Source organism: Podarcis cretensis (genome assembly GCF_951804945.1).
Source record: "Podarcis cretensis genome assembly, chromosome: 4".
NCBI classification, from domain to species: Eukaryota; Metazoa; Chordata; class Lepidosauria; order Squamata; family Lacertidae; genus Podarcis; species Podarcis cretensis.
The window spans coordinates 97,603,823-97,619,219 of NC_137173.1; the positions used below are offsets into that span (position 1 = coordinate 97,603,823).

General features: G+C 43.9%; 1 protein-coding gene across 3 annotated transcripts in view; it reads left to right on the forward strand.

Moving 5' to 3' along the window:
• The window catches only part of TBC1D4 (TBC1 domain family member 4), a 95,445-nt gene that overhangs the window by 53,660 nt on the left and 26,388 nt on the right, over positions 1 to 15,397 (forward strand). For 2 of the 3 annotated variants that reach the window (XM_079972435.1, XM_079972437.1), the window contains exons 6-10: positions 994 to 1,085; positions 1,446 to 1,556; positions 2,747 to 2,869; positions 8,037 to 8,111; positions 11,128 to 11,354. In XM_079972435.1, the coding sequence (XP_079828561.1) occupies positions 994 to 1,085; positions 1,446 to 1,556; positions 2,747 to 2,869; positions 8,037 to 8,111; positions 11,128 to 11,354 (628 nt within the window). The remainder of the gene's footprint in view (positions 1 to 993; positions 1,086 to 1,445; positions 1,557 to 2,746; positions 2,870 to 8,036; positions 8,112 to 11,127; positions 11,355 to 15,397) is intronic. The other variant, XM_079972436.1, reaches the window with a different exon arrangement.

A 15,397-nucleotide genomic window follows, 5' to 3' on the forward strand; every position in this document is an offset into this window, starting at 1 on the left:
GTATGTAGGACCTATAATCACCTCTCTCGAGAATGACTGACTGATTGAACGCTCAAACTGAAATCCTGCGGGAGGCCTGGGTTTTGAAATGGGAACGTCTTTCCTTGGCCTTAAGAGAGAGGAGGGGGGGAAACCCCACTGCTGAGTTAGGATTCTGCCCTTGAGCAAGAAAAATGCACACAAACAACAACAACAACAACAACAACAACTTTGCATTGATTTAGCTACGCCAGCAGCTTAAAGAAGATTTCTATCACATGTGGTGGGTGGGTATTTATTTATTTAAAAAAAGAACTGCTATATCTTGGGAGACTGTGCTTCGGTCAATAGAGGCATTCCAGGTGAAAGAAGGTGCCAGACCTGGTGGTATGCTCATTAAATTTTGTTAAATATTGGGTACCAGTGAAGGGAAAAGCCCACTTCATAGTGCCAAGAGGCTCTCGGAGCAGCCGAGAAAAAGTTTCTCAAACAAAATCTCTATTAAAATGTGGCACACAAACAGAAATCACATGGTGCTCGTATGAAGGAGGCAGTTCTGGCTGCCATCCTAATATTGTCTCTGGTGTCATATCAACTCCCTCTCGAATCCTCTGAGGCAAGGCAGTGCATCTGAGAAGATGGATCTCACTTGGCACATGGCAGAGGCCATCTTCTCTTGCATCTATAAAGGAGGGCCCCCATAAGATCTTTAAGTCCAGTGCCCAAAACCACATAATCACATCACTGATGGTGGTTCTATTTACCCGCTTGCTTGTTTGAGACCCGCCTCTCCCTTTCCATAAATTAAGAATGCAATAAGACTGAATTTGTAAAAGCTGTGGAGCAGAAACTTTTGTTTTTAGCATAAAATCTGGGTTTTCTTGACATTGTCATGACTTAATATACTGCACATTATTCAGTGTTAATGTTCTACAACAAGTATGGTGAGATGGTTTGTCAAATAAATATAACTTACCTCATCAATGTCTGCCTGCCTCTCTGTTGTTTTTTAAGGTCTTTATCCACCAAGAGCTAAACTTGTGATTCAGAAACATCTGTCCTCTCTCAGTGACAATGAGCAAGCTGACATCTTTGAGCGTGTGCAGGTAATAAACCAAACCAGTTGACATTCATTCTCTGGAACGGGACTACAGGATCCAGTTGTTAGCTCAGAGACACCAAGAATCAAAAGTACATTCACAAATGTACTCCGAAGGCTATTGTTAAACAGCTGTAAGCTGCCCAGAATGACTGGGAAAACCCAGCCAGATGGGCGGGGTATAAATATTATTATTATTATTATTATTATTATTATTATTATTATTATTATTCTGTAATGAAATTAATTTATTTTGATACTTTATTTCTAGAAGAATGAATTGTCTATTGTTCTATAAAAATCAAGTTGAACCAGAATTGCAGATATCAAATTTCCAAAAATATATTGCTTATTTCCCACCTAACAGAAAATGAAGCCCGTTACTGACCAGGAAGACAATGAGCTGGTGATCTTACACTTGCGACAACTGTGTGAAGCTAAACAAAAGGCTCACGTGCATATTGGAGAGGCCCCAATGGTAAGACTCTTTATCCTGTTTTGTCGTTTAGTGATGGCGGAAGACATCTTAGAATATGAACCCAAGTGCTTCTGTTGGATGGTTTCCCATCTTAGCTCCTTCTCCGGGGCTGCAGCATACATCTGAGCATACATTTAGCTTAGTCCCAATGAAATCCCTCTGAGTTAATGTATAGTCAGGCTAGTAAACTATGGCACTTTGTGGCAGTGGTTTCCAAAGGGCAATTATGTGTTGTGCCAATCAGTTTCATTGGGTGACCCCAAGCTCTAGCCTTGTGAGAGAGGTGGGAAACTCTAGCCTTGGGGTGGGAGTTGCAAGTTGATTTCGTTTTCAGAATAAGGAAGACAGTGAATGATAAGTACCATAGTGTAGAAATTACTGAGCGACCATCTTGAGCATCACAAGAATAGCTTCCTTTAATGATAAACCGCCTCTTGATTGAAATATTGTTAAGGCAGCAGTTAAGTTAAAAACTACTATGAAACAAAACTTGGTTATAAAACCCAGCAAAAGTTAACTATGCCAGAGCAGTTAAACCAGGCTTCCTCAACCTTGGTCCTCCAGATGTTTTGAGACTACTGTTCCCAGCATCCCTGACCACTGGTCCTTCTAGCTAGGGATCATGGGAGTTGTAGGCCAAAAACATATGGAGGGCCGAGGTTGAGGAAGCCTGAGTTAAACTAAAGCCCTAGTCAGTATTCTTTGCTCCTGTGTTGACAGAAGTCCCACCCACAACTTCCCCCCCAAATGGTTTTAATGTGAATGCATGTAGCAAGGGAGCCATGAGCCTTCATATTCATGCATGGAGACTTCCTGGAATCTGAAACCCTGGCTTTGCTTTCAGCGAATGAATGGCCAATGGGACCTTCTGATTTGCTTTGGGGATGCAGTACACAAAAAAAGGGGTCACTACTCCCCTGTGGCCAAGCCACAATCCAAATTGATTATAGCAACAACACCAAGAAGTCAGCGATGAATTTTGCAGCCCTGATGTTGCATCTAGTTTGACCTGGTTTCCTTAAAGTGAGATGGGCGCACAACCCCAGAGTCTGTCAAGACTGGCCCGTACGGGCAGGGGTACCTTTACCTTTACCTATATCTGTGGGTCAGTTTGGCAGGGTTGTCTTCTGTAGGCTTTGGGTTGTCTTCTGTAGGCAACATTGATGACAAAGCTTGCCTTTTTGTTTCAGCAGAATGCCTCCAACACCACAGTTCCAGAGAACGCAGCTAGTGGTGGCAGATTCAAACTTGACATTCTGAAAAACAAGGCTAAGAAATCTTTGACCAGCTCTCTGGAAAACATTTTCTCAAGGGTAAGTTGCTCAGGAGCGAGGCCTCCTGGGATGTAATTGTCCATAAGATCATTGTAACCTTTTAGATATTTGATTACCTTCTTCGGTGACAAATTCTACCTTCTTGGGCCTATTCTTTTTTGCACCCCTCTCTTGAAAACTGAAATTTGTGTTGAATTGTACAGATCACCAATAAATCATTAAGTTGTCCTTGCAACAACTACTACAGAAATAAGAATTAATTTCAGTATGGCAAATGGTGGTCTGTTGGGAGTGCTGGTATTTTGCCTGTTGTGAATGTATTGTGCTTCTCTATTTATTTATATCACAAAATTTATACATTACTTGGTAGCTTTTTTTAAAAAAAAAAGTGGTTTACAAAAAGATAAAACTAATAGACCAGATTTTTTTTTACAATACATTAAAACTTGCAAGAAGTTTAAACGCTAAAACAGATTAAAATTCACACCAGCTTTTCTAAGCATCTGGGTAGACTTGACTAAACTTCCAAGTTATAAAAAGGTTGATAAAATAATTGGCTTGGCACAAGTTAATACCAGTTAAAACTTGGTTAAAATCATGTGATCTGCAGAGCTCTGGAGCCAACTTTCTGAGCTGACGCCATCTTAACCAGAAGTCACTAGAGATTTGACTTGACTAAAGAGGAATGTTTTTAGTGGATTCAGAAAAGAGTTCAGTGAAGCTGCCTGCTTGATATCAATAGGCAGGGAGTTCAAAAGTGTAGGTGCCACCACACTAAAGGATTGGGTTCTAACAAATGTGGAATGGGTGTTACGGGGCACTTGTAGCAGTGCTAATTCTGCCAGTTGAAGCAATCGAGTAGGGCACATAAGGGGTAAGGCAATCTCATAGGTACACAAGTCCAAAGTTGTTAATGGCTTTAAATGCTAACTTTAAATACTAACTGGGCCTTGAACTTGGCCTGGTAGCCAATTGAACATGGGTATTCTATGCAAGGGACGCGGGTGGCGCTGTGGGTAAAACCTCAGTGCCTAGGGCTTGCCGATCGCATGGTCGGCGGTTCGAATCCCCGCGGTGGGGTGAGCTCCCGTTGCTCGGTCCCTGCTCCTGCCCACCTAGCAGTTCGAAAGCACCCTTAAGTGCAAGTAGATAAATAGGGACCGCTTTATAGCGGGAAGGTAAACGGTGTTTCCGTGTGCTGCGCTGGTGCTGGCTCGCCAGAGCAGCTTCGTCACGCTGGCCACGTGACCCGGAAGGGTCTCCGGACAGCGCTGGCCTCCGGCCTCTTAAGTGAGATGGGCGCACAACCCTAGAGTCGGACACGACTGGCCCGTACGGGCAGGGGTACCTTTACCTTTACCTTTTTATTCTATGCAAAGGGACGCGGGTGGCGCTGTGGTCTAAACCACAGAGCCTAGGGAAAGTCATCAGTTCGAATCCCCATGAAGGGGTGAGCTCCTATTGCTCTGTCCCTGCTCCTGCCCACCTAGCATTTCAAAAGCACATCAAGTAGAAGTAGATAAATAGGTACCACTCTGGTGGGAAGGTAAATGGTGTTTCCGTGCGCTGCACTGGTTTGCCAGAAGCAGCTTAGTCATGCTGGCCACATGACCCGGAAAAACTGTCTGCGGACAAACGCCGGCTCCCTTGGCCTATAGAGCAAGATGAGCGCGCAACCCCAGAGTCGTCCATGACTGGACCTAACAGTCAGGGGGTACCTTTACCTTTATTCTATGCAAACAAGGGCTCACTCCTGTCAGCAGTCAGCACCATGCGCTAACTAACTGAGTTATACAGAGGCAGCACTCTGCTTTAACTGCCTCTTCTGGATCAAGCACAAGGAAGTCCCTCATAGAGCACGTATTGAGTGTGTCATTTAACATCTGCATGTTTTGATATTATTATCAAATAGGTATTAAGAATTTTTAGGAGGTTTAGTGGCATAAGTTGTATAATGCATGGCTTGAAGCTGCATATTTTAACATGAGTAGCTTGGACAGTAAATCACTTTGTATGTAGGTCAGATTTGAAAGTTAAAATTAACTTGGCACAGTGCCTTCTGGAATTCCGTTGTTTCCGAACGTGGTTGCTGATGGGTCACATAGTCTTAGAGCCTTGCATTCAGATTCCCTCTCTTGCTTACTTAATTAGGCACCTTGGGAGAAGATAGCATGGTATTGAAAGCAACAAACATGAGGACACCTCAAGAGCAGAAATTGGGGGTGCGTTTTGTTTGGTGAAGGACAGTCTCACTCAAACTAGAACTTTTGATTGATTGATGGCAAGCATGTATGTTGCAGTTCAGTAAATATAACATGGAAATCAAACCGAAAGGCAGGGTTGACCCTGAATTTTAGATTTGTTGTTTAATAAGCAATATATGGCCCTGGGCAGCAACTAGCTTTGCAGAAGTGCCATTTTGTGAGGAGATTAAAAGTGGTAGAAGATGAACAACAGGCCAAGCCTACCATGCAACGAGACACCCAAAATGTATTTAGTTTCAAAAATAAACAAAAGTTGAGGCTTCCACAGTTGCAAGCTCATATCTCAAGTGCTGAGATATGAGAGGTAAGGGGTTGTCTGGCAAAAATTGTTTCCAGTTGACTGAATAAATACAACCTATTAAACTCCAGGTTTCATAAGTATAGCATATTTCTCCTGTCTTCAAAGCATGCCATACTCTGTTTAGGGTAGCTTATGAAGTCAGCACATTTTTTTGAACATTGAAAGGAAATCTTGATGCTTTCCTGAAGCAAAATCCTGAGCCTCTTAAGAATTTCATTTATATCTCCTGCTGTTTTGCTGCCAGATAAATATTTGCTTCCCTTAACAAGAGTTCTGTTCAACAGGCCTTAGTAGGTATAGCACCAATGCTCAGTTACCTTGCAAGGTTAATGACAAATGGAGGCGTCATCATTAAGGGCCACTTCTGATATGTCTAACAATCAAACTCAATTTTGGGATGAAAGCACAATGGCATCCAAGTTCGCACACATGGCTGTGGAGGGTGGGATTTGCATGTGTCCCACACGTTCCTACCATTCCTACCCAGATGTTCCTGATTGCCTACTGAAGTTCACACAGCCCTCTGTACTAAGCCCCATGGCTTGAATCCTGTGCTTCACTCCCATTCACAGTTGCTTTTGAGGCAACAGGATCCCGCTGGCAAAAAGAGAGAAGGCAGCTTCATTAATTACTCTTCCTGCACCTTCTATGCTGTTTTGGGTGCAGTGTTAGAAACTCAGATCTATTAACTAGGCACCAAATTATATAATAATAATAATAATAATAATAATAATAATAATAATAATAAAAAATAATTTGTTATTTATACCCCACCCATCTGGCAGGGTTTCCCCAGCCACTCTGGGCAGCTTCCAACAAATATTAAAATTCAATGGTCTGTTAAATATTAAAAGCTTCCCTAAACAGGGCTGCCTTCAGATGTCTTCTAAAAGTCTGGTAGTTGTTTTTGTCTTTGAAATCTGGTGGGAGGGTGTTCCACGGGGCGGGTGCCACTATCGAGAAGGCCCTCTGCCTAGTTCCCTGTAACTTGGCTTCTCGCAGCGAGGGAACTGCCAGAAGGCCCTCGGCACGGGACCTCAGTGTCTGGGCTGAACAATGGGGGTGGGGACACTCCTTCAGGTATACTGGGCAAAGGTGGTTAAGGGCTTTAAAGGTCAGCACCAACACTTTGAATTGTGCTCGGAAATGTACTGGGAGCCAATGCAGATCTTTCAAGACCGGCGTTATGTGGTCTCGGCAGCTGCTCCCAGTCACCAGTCTAGCTGCCGCATTCTGGATTAGTTGTAGTTTCTGGGTCACCTTCAAAGGTAGCCCCATATAGAGCGCGTTGCAGAGTCCAAGTGAGAGATAACTAGAGCATGTACCACTCTGGTGAGACAGTCCGTGGGCACGTAGGGTCTTAGCCTGCGTACCAGATGGAGCTGGTAAACAGCTGCCCTGGACACAGAATTGACCTGTGCCTCCATGTGCAGCTGTGAGTACAGAATGACTCCCAGGCTGCACACCTGGTCCTTCATTGGCACAGTTACCCCATGGAGGACGAGGGAGTCCTCCACACCTGCTCCTTAAGGCAGGCTTGCAGTCACCAAAATGGAATGTCTATTTGCCATTTGGAGGCAAAGCGGCTCTGAAGTCTTAGCTTTCAAATGATTGACTTGACTGTGATTAATTCTCATTTAAACATCTGGCAAGTACAGATTACAACCTTGTGTTCTGAGTACTTAAAGAAGAAAAGTCACTTGATCCAGGGACAGTCCACATATATATATATATATTGGCTATTTCCAATCTCTTTTTCTTAATGGTGACTGCTGCTGCTGCTCAGGCTGCACAGAAATAGCATTTTGATTCCTGAAATTTATTCCAATTGTACAGATAAAATATAACTGATAGAATTCTATCAGATGGGGTATTAGTATGTGAAAGCAGTCCAGATCCAATGATCCCCAGGTGCTGGAGATACCGGGCACCATCCTGGTGCAAGTGGTTAAAAGCCAGGTGCAAAATGCGCCTGGTGCCCAGCTAATTTCGAACACTGTCTGGATGGCTCCCTATCCCTGTGACATAGAATTTCAGGGGTTTAGTGACAGGAAAGGGGGAGTCAATGAGAATTGCCTTCCTATCTGTTCCCCAGCGGGAGAATCCCATGAACAGATTTCTGCTTATGGGATCAGAGGATTCAGGACTGTATCCTTTTTTGACACATGAATGTAAGTTGCGCATGTAATGCGCATGTAAGTTGCACAGGATTTCAGTTTTCAAGTAAGTGTTCCAATTTGGGGTTGGTTCACAGCACGTTCCAACTTGGATTTCTTTATCAAGGATATTTCTTCAGCATGGAATTAAATGGCTTGCCTTTCAGCACTTGACAGCTATATTGGTACAGATAGTGCTAGAAGCACATTCAAGCACCACAGCACATTCAAGCACTCTGTACTATCCTTGCCAGCTTCCTCAAAGGAACTACAAAATGGGGAAGTTCCCAAATTCAGAGGGGTCCACAGGCTGCTTCTGGCCTCATCAGGCTGTCGTTGAGCCGTTAACGCTCCAGGCGAAATCCTTTTGTGAATTGTTTTCCTGGCTTTGCTCCCTTGTAGCCGAAAGTAAGCTGCTGTTTGTGAATTGCAGAGAGTGGAGAATGGGATCTTAACAGGTGGGATGCTTTGCTGTTATTCCGTAGGGAGCTAACCGAATGCGCGGCCGGTTGGGGAGCATGGACAGCTTTGAAAGGTGCAACAACCTCACGTCTGACAAAGTAAGTAACGGGCTTCGCGCGCGTGGGGGGTGGGGAAAAAAAGTGCAAAATTATGCTGGATATAGGAGTTTATTTGGGTTTTCCTTTAAAAAAAAAACTTGTGAGAAGCTCACTTTCTGATAAAATTATGGTTTGCTGGTGTCAGGGGCTCAGGAGCAGAGGCACAGGGGAGAGAGGAAATGGAGAGCGAAGGGGAAGAATCTGAGGGCAGCGTAGGGGAGTATGAGAGTGGCCCGAGAGATTCCATAAGCTTCTCCAGCGAATCAGAAGATTCCCAGAGGGGGGCGCCGACGGCCAGGGCAAGGGGGGTCCCAGGGGGGACACACCAGAAGCAAGGGGCCAGCGGGGACTCCCAAAGCAGCAGTGGGAGATCAGGACCGGCTCCTCCACCAGAGCATAGTGGGGGGGAAGAATCTCATGTATCAGGACCAGCTTCTCCTCCAGCAGGGAGAGAAGATGAATCAGGGCTGGCCACGCCTCCATCGCAGAGTGAGGGAACGGAGGGGGGGTCAGGTCCAGCTAGCCTCTCCGAAGGGGGAAGCAGTGACAGGAGCAGTGTAACGGTTAGGAGGAAGGTTGCTGGCTGGGCGCGCGCGCCAAGTTCAAATGTACAGGCGCGGGGCACAGCAGGTAACCCGGATTGGGAACCAGGTCCTAAAGCCCGCCGGAGGCAGGGGGAAGACTCAGGGGACTCAGCGTCAGAAGAGTCTAGAAAGGGCAAGACCCCAGCGGACAGGCGGACCCAGAGGAGGAAAGAGCAAAGGAAGAGGTGGAGCAAGGCTAGAGTCTTAAACTGGTGTCTGGGGGGTGGAGATTCAGACGGAGCTTCAGCGGTCTAGGGTTTAAGACGTAGGGCTGCACGCCGCGGCTTTGAAATCGAAACTGCGTTTCAATAAAGACTTTTGTATATAACAATGGACTGGCGTTGGTCCTTTGTGAGCTGGGACCTCGGGCAGCCCTGACAGCTGGCTATTTACTTTTACAGGCAAAACAAAACAATAAGTAGCCTAATAGTGCTTGAAAACTGCCCTTTACCTTGTAAGCTTATGGCTGGTTAGAGTCACTGCCTGGCAAACCAGCAGGGGAGAAGGTCTAAATTGGAAGAGACATTTGTGGTAACTAGACGGCTTGGGGGAAAAACAAGGAGCAGTGATGCAGGGCCGATATTTTATTTCTTGGTGGAAAAACATTCCGTTTCATAAATTCATTAGTCAAAAACAATGGGTGCCAACTGCAAATACATATTAGGAAAGGCTAAGTTTTTAAGCTTAAAAACTTTAAAAAAAACTTAAAAACTTTTGTTGTTGTTTAGTCGTTTAGTCGTGTCCGACTCTTCGTGACCCCATGGACCAGAGCACGCCAGGCACTCCTGTCTTCCACTGCCTCCCGCAGTTTGGTCAAACTCATGTGGATAGTGTTCTTGAAGCTACCAGCATGAGTTTGACCAAACTGCAGGAGACAGCGGAAGACAGAAGTGCATGGCGTGCTCTGGTCCAGGGGGTCACGAAGAGTCGGGCACGACTAAACAACAACAAAACTTTTTAAGCTTTGTTTAGTAAATATAAGTAAAACAGAAGTCTGAATTGGGTCATTCTCTAGGGCGCAGAGGTGGGGGACCGGCCCACCTTCCATGGGGCAAAAATATTTGGGCTTGAAATGCAAGGCCAGTGGAGGGGGTGGCCTGGAGAGAGGGCTCCCTTTGGCCCCTGGGCCTCAGGTTCCACACCACTAATGTAAGAGGATCTTTAGTTAGCTGAATTGGTTAGAGCGTGGTGCTGATAACGCCACGGTTGTGGGTTCAAGCCTCCTGCATATTCCTGCATTGCTGGGCGTTGCACTAGATGACTCTCAAGAACCTTTCCATCAATTCTAAAATCCTACTTGCTTTTATGAGGGTAAACAGAATAACTCATTGCCAATTGAAATGAAACCTACTTAGGGGAAGTAAGCATGTAAAGCAGAAAAAAAACCTGAAAGCCCTTGTTTATCCCAGTTGATAAAGGTAAAGGTACCCCTGCCCGTACGGGCCAGTCTTGACAGACTCTGGGGTTGTGCGCCCATCTCACTTAAGAGGCCAGGGGCCAGCGCTGTCCGGAGACACTTCCGGGTCACGTGGCCAGCGTGACATCGCTGCTCTGGCCAGAGCCAGAGCCAGAGCCGCACACGGAAACGCCGTTTACCTTCCCGCTGGTAAGCGGTCCCTATTTATCTACTTGCACCCGGACGTGCTTTCGAACTGCTAGGTTGGCAGGCGCTGGGACCGAGCAGCGGGAGCGCACCCCGCCGCAGGGATTCGAACCGCCGACCTTTCGATCGGCAAGTCCTAGGCGCTGAGGCTTTAACCCACAGCGCCACCTGCGTCCCCTATCCCAGTTGATACATGTCTCTTAAACAATGACATTTTAAATCTGTCATCCTTTGCCGTTAGCCTGCCTGTGCAGCATGTGTAAACAGCTCCTTGTACATTTTCCATTTATTTCCTCTTTTACATAGCAATTCCACACACACACACACACACACATTATTATTATTATTATTATTATTATTATTATTATTATTATTATTATTATTTCTCCTCCGAGAGATGTGGAAACAGAGCGGTTCTTTTGACTTCTAATTTTCCTGTTGCTCTTAATGCAACTTTTTATTAGCTGATCCCTCTTCCAGGAAAGAGCTCTGACAGGACAGGAAATCTGTACATGATAGGCCGAGAAAAGAAGCCAGTTTTGATTGGAACCCAGGCTTGAAAATGTAGTAACAGTGCCAGTAAACTATTCAGATTCTTTTTGCGGTTTTATTCGCGAGAGGTCATGGCAATTCCAGGGGCAAAGGATGTTTGGCATAGTTTCTAATTAGCATACAATGGGTTTGCTTTCGGTTTTTTTCCGCCCATGAGGAGGAGGCTCAGTTTCATCTCGTCTCTTGTTAACTTGCTGGGATTACTCTGACATTCACTGACTAGCTATAGGGTGTAAAAGGGGCAACCCCATTCCTGACTGTGGCTGACTTCTTCCAGGAATGCTCTTCTGGGGAATCTCCTTCTACAACGCCCCCCGCTTCTCCCATATCCTCAGCTTGGCAGCCATTCCCCGAAGAGGATTCCGATTCTCCCCAGTTCAGGAGACGAGCTCATACCTTTAGCCACCCACCATCCAGCGCCAAAAAGAGGATTACTTTCCAAGACGGAAGGTCTCAAAGTGTCAAGTCTCCTCTCCTGAGACAGAACTCTGTGGAGCATAGCAGGTGAGTTTTGAGCCAAGCAACTGCACAGGAATCTTGTAGGCTTGTCTGGATATCTTTTATTTCCCCATTATCTTTTTTTGATGGAACAAGGATAAGAATATTGGAGTAGTTGCCCGGGTTTTTCATTCTATCTCAGGCAACCGGAGAGTAACAGTTTACAGCATATATCTTCAGTATATTTTACTCAGCAGTAAGTTCTAGTGAGTGGTGAGACTTCTTCCTGTTGAGGGCTTTGCATCCTACAAATAGAGATTGAGTTGTTGTTGCTGTTGTTAATAAAAACACTTTCATTTGACAGCTGTAAAGTATCTGAAGCAATTAGGTGCTTGTAATGATGGTGTTCTACATTATATAAATCAAAAAGCAGCTATAGCCAGCCAATACAAATATGGGTATATAAAGATCTGCTCTTTGGACATGGCTCACTCTTCTGCACAAACCTCTTGAAATGAACGGAAGATGCACAAAAGCGATTGGACCCACTGATTCGTGGACTTTATTTATGTAGATCTTTAAGGCCTTTCGTGCTTTGTATAAAGTAAAGTAACAGTTTTGTTTAAAAGATCTGCCTTGTTTTTTCCAGAGTGGTTCAATTCTTGTGCTTTGGTGCAGTACAGATCCCTTTCTCTTTCCACCATTCAGGGATTTACAATACAATGGTTTATTTCAGACTAACATTTTTAGGGTGCTTTTCTTTCCCAAAATAACTCTCAAAGCACCGTAGAAAAAATATACTTTGAATTATCTTGGATAAAAATATTATTATGTAAGAAGAAGCAAACACTGAACAATGAGGATTTTAAGCAATGCAAAAGCAAAGTCAGCAACAGAACTGTTCTGGCACCTCTCAGCCAGGAGAGGGGAGCAGAGACATAGCTCACCTAATCTCAAAAGGACATAGAATAAGTGTAGTCTTTTGATACTGGAGGAAGAGGAATTTCCAACAACTGCACTTCTAAAAATGGTGGGACAAAGGGAGGATAATATGGGAGCAGGTGGTTCTTTAACTTCATTCCCAACCTGTTTAGGGAGTTATAATTTATTACCAGAACTTTTGGATCAGGCTTCAAAACAAGCTGGAAGTATCAAATAATTTCTGAGTGACATGTTCGCAAAAAAGGCACCCCCTTTTATTCTCTCTGGCCACTGCCTTCTTCAATGGCTGCAGCTTTTGAACACTTGGCCAAAGCAGTCCACACACAGTGCATTGCTGCCGTTGAACATGGATGTGGCCAAGGCATGTAAGACAACAGCCAGAGCCTCAGTACATTTTGACTAGAAGGCAGTGTCACCATCCAGATATTGAATAATTCCTATGCAACAGCTGCAGTGTTTAAGATGTGGTCCAGTACTTCGAAGTAAGTCTCATTGAACATGGAAAGGATTGCACCTTAAGAATCCTTAAATGCCTTCAAAACTAGTAACACAATAAGTTCAGTTAATTTAGGCGGTTTTGTTCGTAATCCTAAGCAGAACTTCTCCTTGAAACTGCAGAACACCGTACCTTCATAGAACAATGTGCAGAGGTGAATTGCGGTCTTCATGAGCCTCCATTGCAGACAGTGGCCATGCAATTTCAAGGAATCACAATACACTATGTTCTGACACCCACTCTGTCAGGCCTGCTGAGGAGATACATGGTGGTGCCATTTTAACTCTTAGGAGGGTAGGATGAAGGCTTGGATTCCAAATACTCCCATAACCCCCCCTGAACCATGCAGCCTTAATACCAAGTCACTTTTTAAATTAATTGAGATGAGAAGATTAATGCAAAGAATGAGCTGGGTTCAGGACACCCCTAGCTGAGATTTTCCCCCTAACATCTAGGGTAGAGAAAGCAAGCATTTTCCAAGTGTTTAATGCACCAAGCCTTTTTGTACTGTATTTCTCTGTTGAAATGACTGAGACAACCATTTATTCATTTATTTCTAATTGTACAGTCAGCCCCACAGCCAGACCAGTTGTAACAGCAGCCCTTGCAGTTGAGATCCTTTTTTCTAGAGATAGGTAATCCATTTTTCCCAGTTAGTGCTAATTAACACGATCGCCAAGTTGAGCTTCCCTTTATCCAGTGTTTGTGACCGGATCCACAATGGATTGCAGAGTGATTGAAGCCAGTCAAGTTGTTTCATCCCTAAAAGACTGGTATCAATCTTGCCCTGTTAAGCAGGTTGCTGCAGTTCTGTGTAGTAACCACTTTCCAAACTTTCCAATGAATTCCCTCTAGTAGTAAGTCTGGTTGCCGGCAGGAGTATCTGTTGCTAATCCTCCTTTCTGTGTCCATGGTTAGTTGACACCTCTCAACACCCTCTTCTGGCAGTTTGTAGCTTGTCAGCAAAGTGACCTTGTCTTTTGCCGATAAATTTCGTGTTAGGCTGCTCCCCCCACCCTCAGACCCTAATCATTACGATGCTGCGGTGAAACAGGAAACTTGAACAATAATTGTGTTAGACTTGCTGACAACATTTCTTTGCCCACTGCTGCAGAGCTGTTGTCTTTTTTCTTGCTCAGCAAGTTTTCTAGTCAAAACAGCAACTCTTCAACAGTTTGATCGTAAGTTGCTTTTGTGCATGTGTGTAGACTCAAAAACGATCGCCCCAGAAATATTTGATGGCGGAGGCTTGTAATGATTCACCTTCTAACAGCCTGAAATAATTCTGAGGATACTTAAGTTTTTCCACCAACTCTAGAACACGTTTATTTTGATCGACTCCATCATTTTGGAGTCTATCACTGTAAAATAACTGCATGCTTTTGTATCTCCCCCCCCCCCCCGGTAGCATCTTTCTGCCCACTCCAAATAATCTTCTGGTGAAATGTTGTGTTTTTTCTTGTTGAAAGCAAGCCTGTACCTGAAACAAGATGCCAGTGTAGCACTTTGCAGGTACATTGCAGAAGGGGAAATCGTAAGTCAATATGAGTTGATAGAAGCCTGATCATAAGCAAATTAGTAACTGTGAATCTATTATCGTATTGGCCCGAATATAAGCTACACCCGAATATAAGCCACACCTTTAAAATTCAAGGCGGGGGGGGGGACAATACCCGAATATAAGCCGCTCCCTTAAAATTCTGCAGACACTCCTGGGAGAAGAACTGGTGGAGGAGGATTGGAAGAAATTCAAGGACTATCTACAAAAATATTGCAAATTGTATGAATGTTAAGAAAGATGTAAGATTAGCAAAAACATGGCTCCAACAAACTAGTTATAAAGAACATAAATTTAAATTTAATTGGAAGATGAAAAGATAAATTGTGGATAAGTAATATTTTATGATTAAGCTTCAATAAGAGTATGTTAAATCCCAAAATTTGAGATATTAAATATTGGAAATTTATATTATATGAATCAAACTAAGTTAATAATTTGCTGGTAAAATTTATGAGTTTAGAAAGCAGGAACAAGGGTCGTGAGGAAGTCCAAAGATGAATGTGAAATGTGGATACTGGAAAAGACTGTGTTACTATCTATGTATTGTATTGTTAAACTAAAATTTAATAAATATTATAAAAAATAAATAAATCTGCAGACACACCCGTAAATGACAAATGTAGAAGAAAATCTGTGGCACCATAAATGCAAATAAAAAATCAATACTGCACTGTAAAATACGGGGAAAGCGACGAATGACATTAGAATTAATTGCACAACAGTCTCAAACTCGCAAATCAGCAATAAAACATTTTTTTTTGTTCCATTTTACCATATGTCTGTTTCAGCAGCGATATGGTAAAAGCCGGGTTTTGTAAGGTTGTGAATTTAAGCCGCACTTTAACTTTTCACAGTTGGAATTTGGGGGGTGGGGAAGTGCAGCTTATATTCAGGCCAATACGGTAAGTTTGAATAAGAGAAAATAAAAAACGGGCAGTTGTGCTAGGGACATAGGGAGCCCCTTTATGCTGCCTTAGCCTAGAGATGCTGATTGTTAGACCTGCAACCTTTTGCATGCAGGGCAGGCGACCTAAAACTGAGAAACTTTCCCTTTCCTGTTTTGTGTTAATAGTTGAGATGCTGTAGGCTGAAGTACTGGATAAGCAGTTG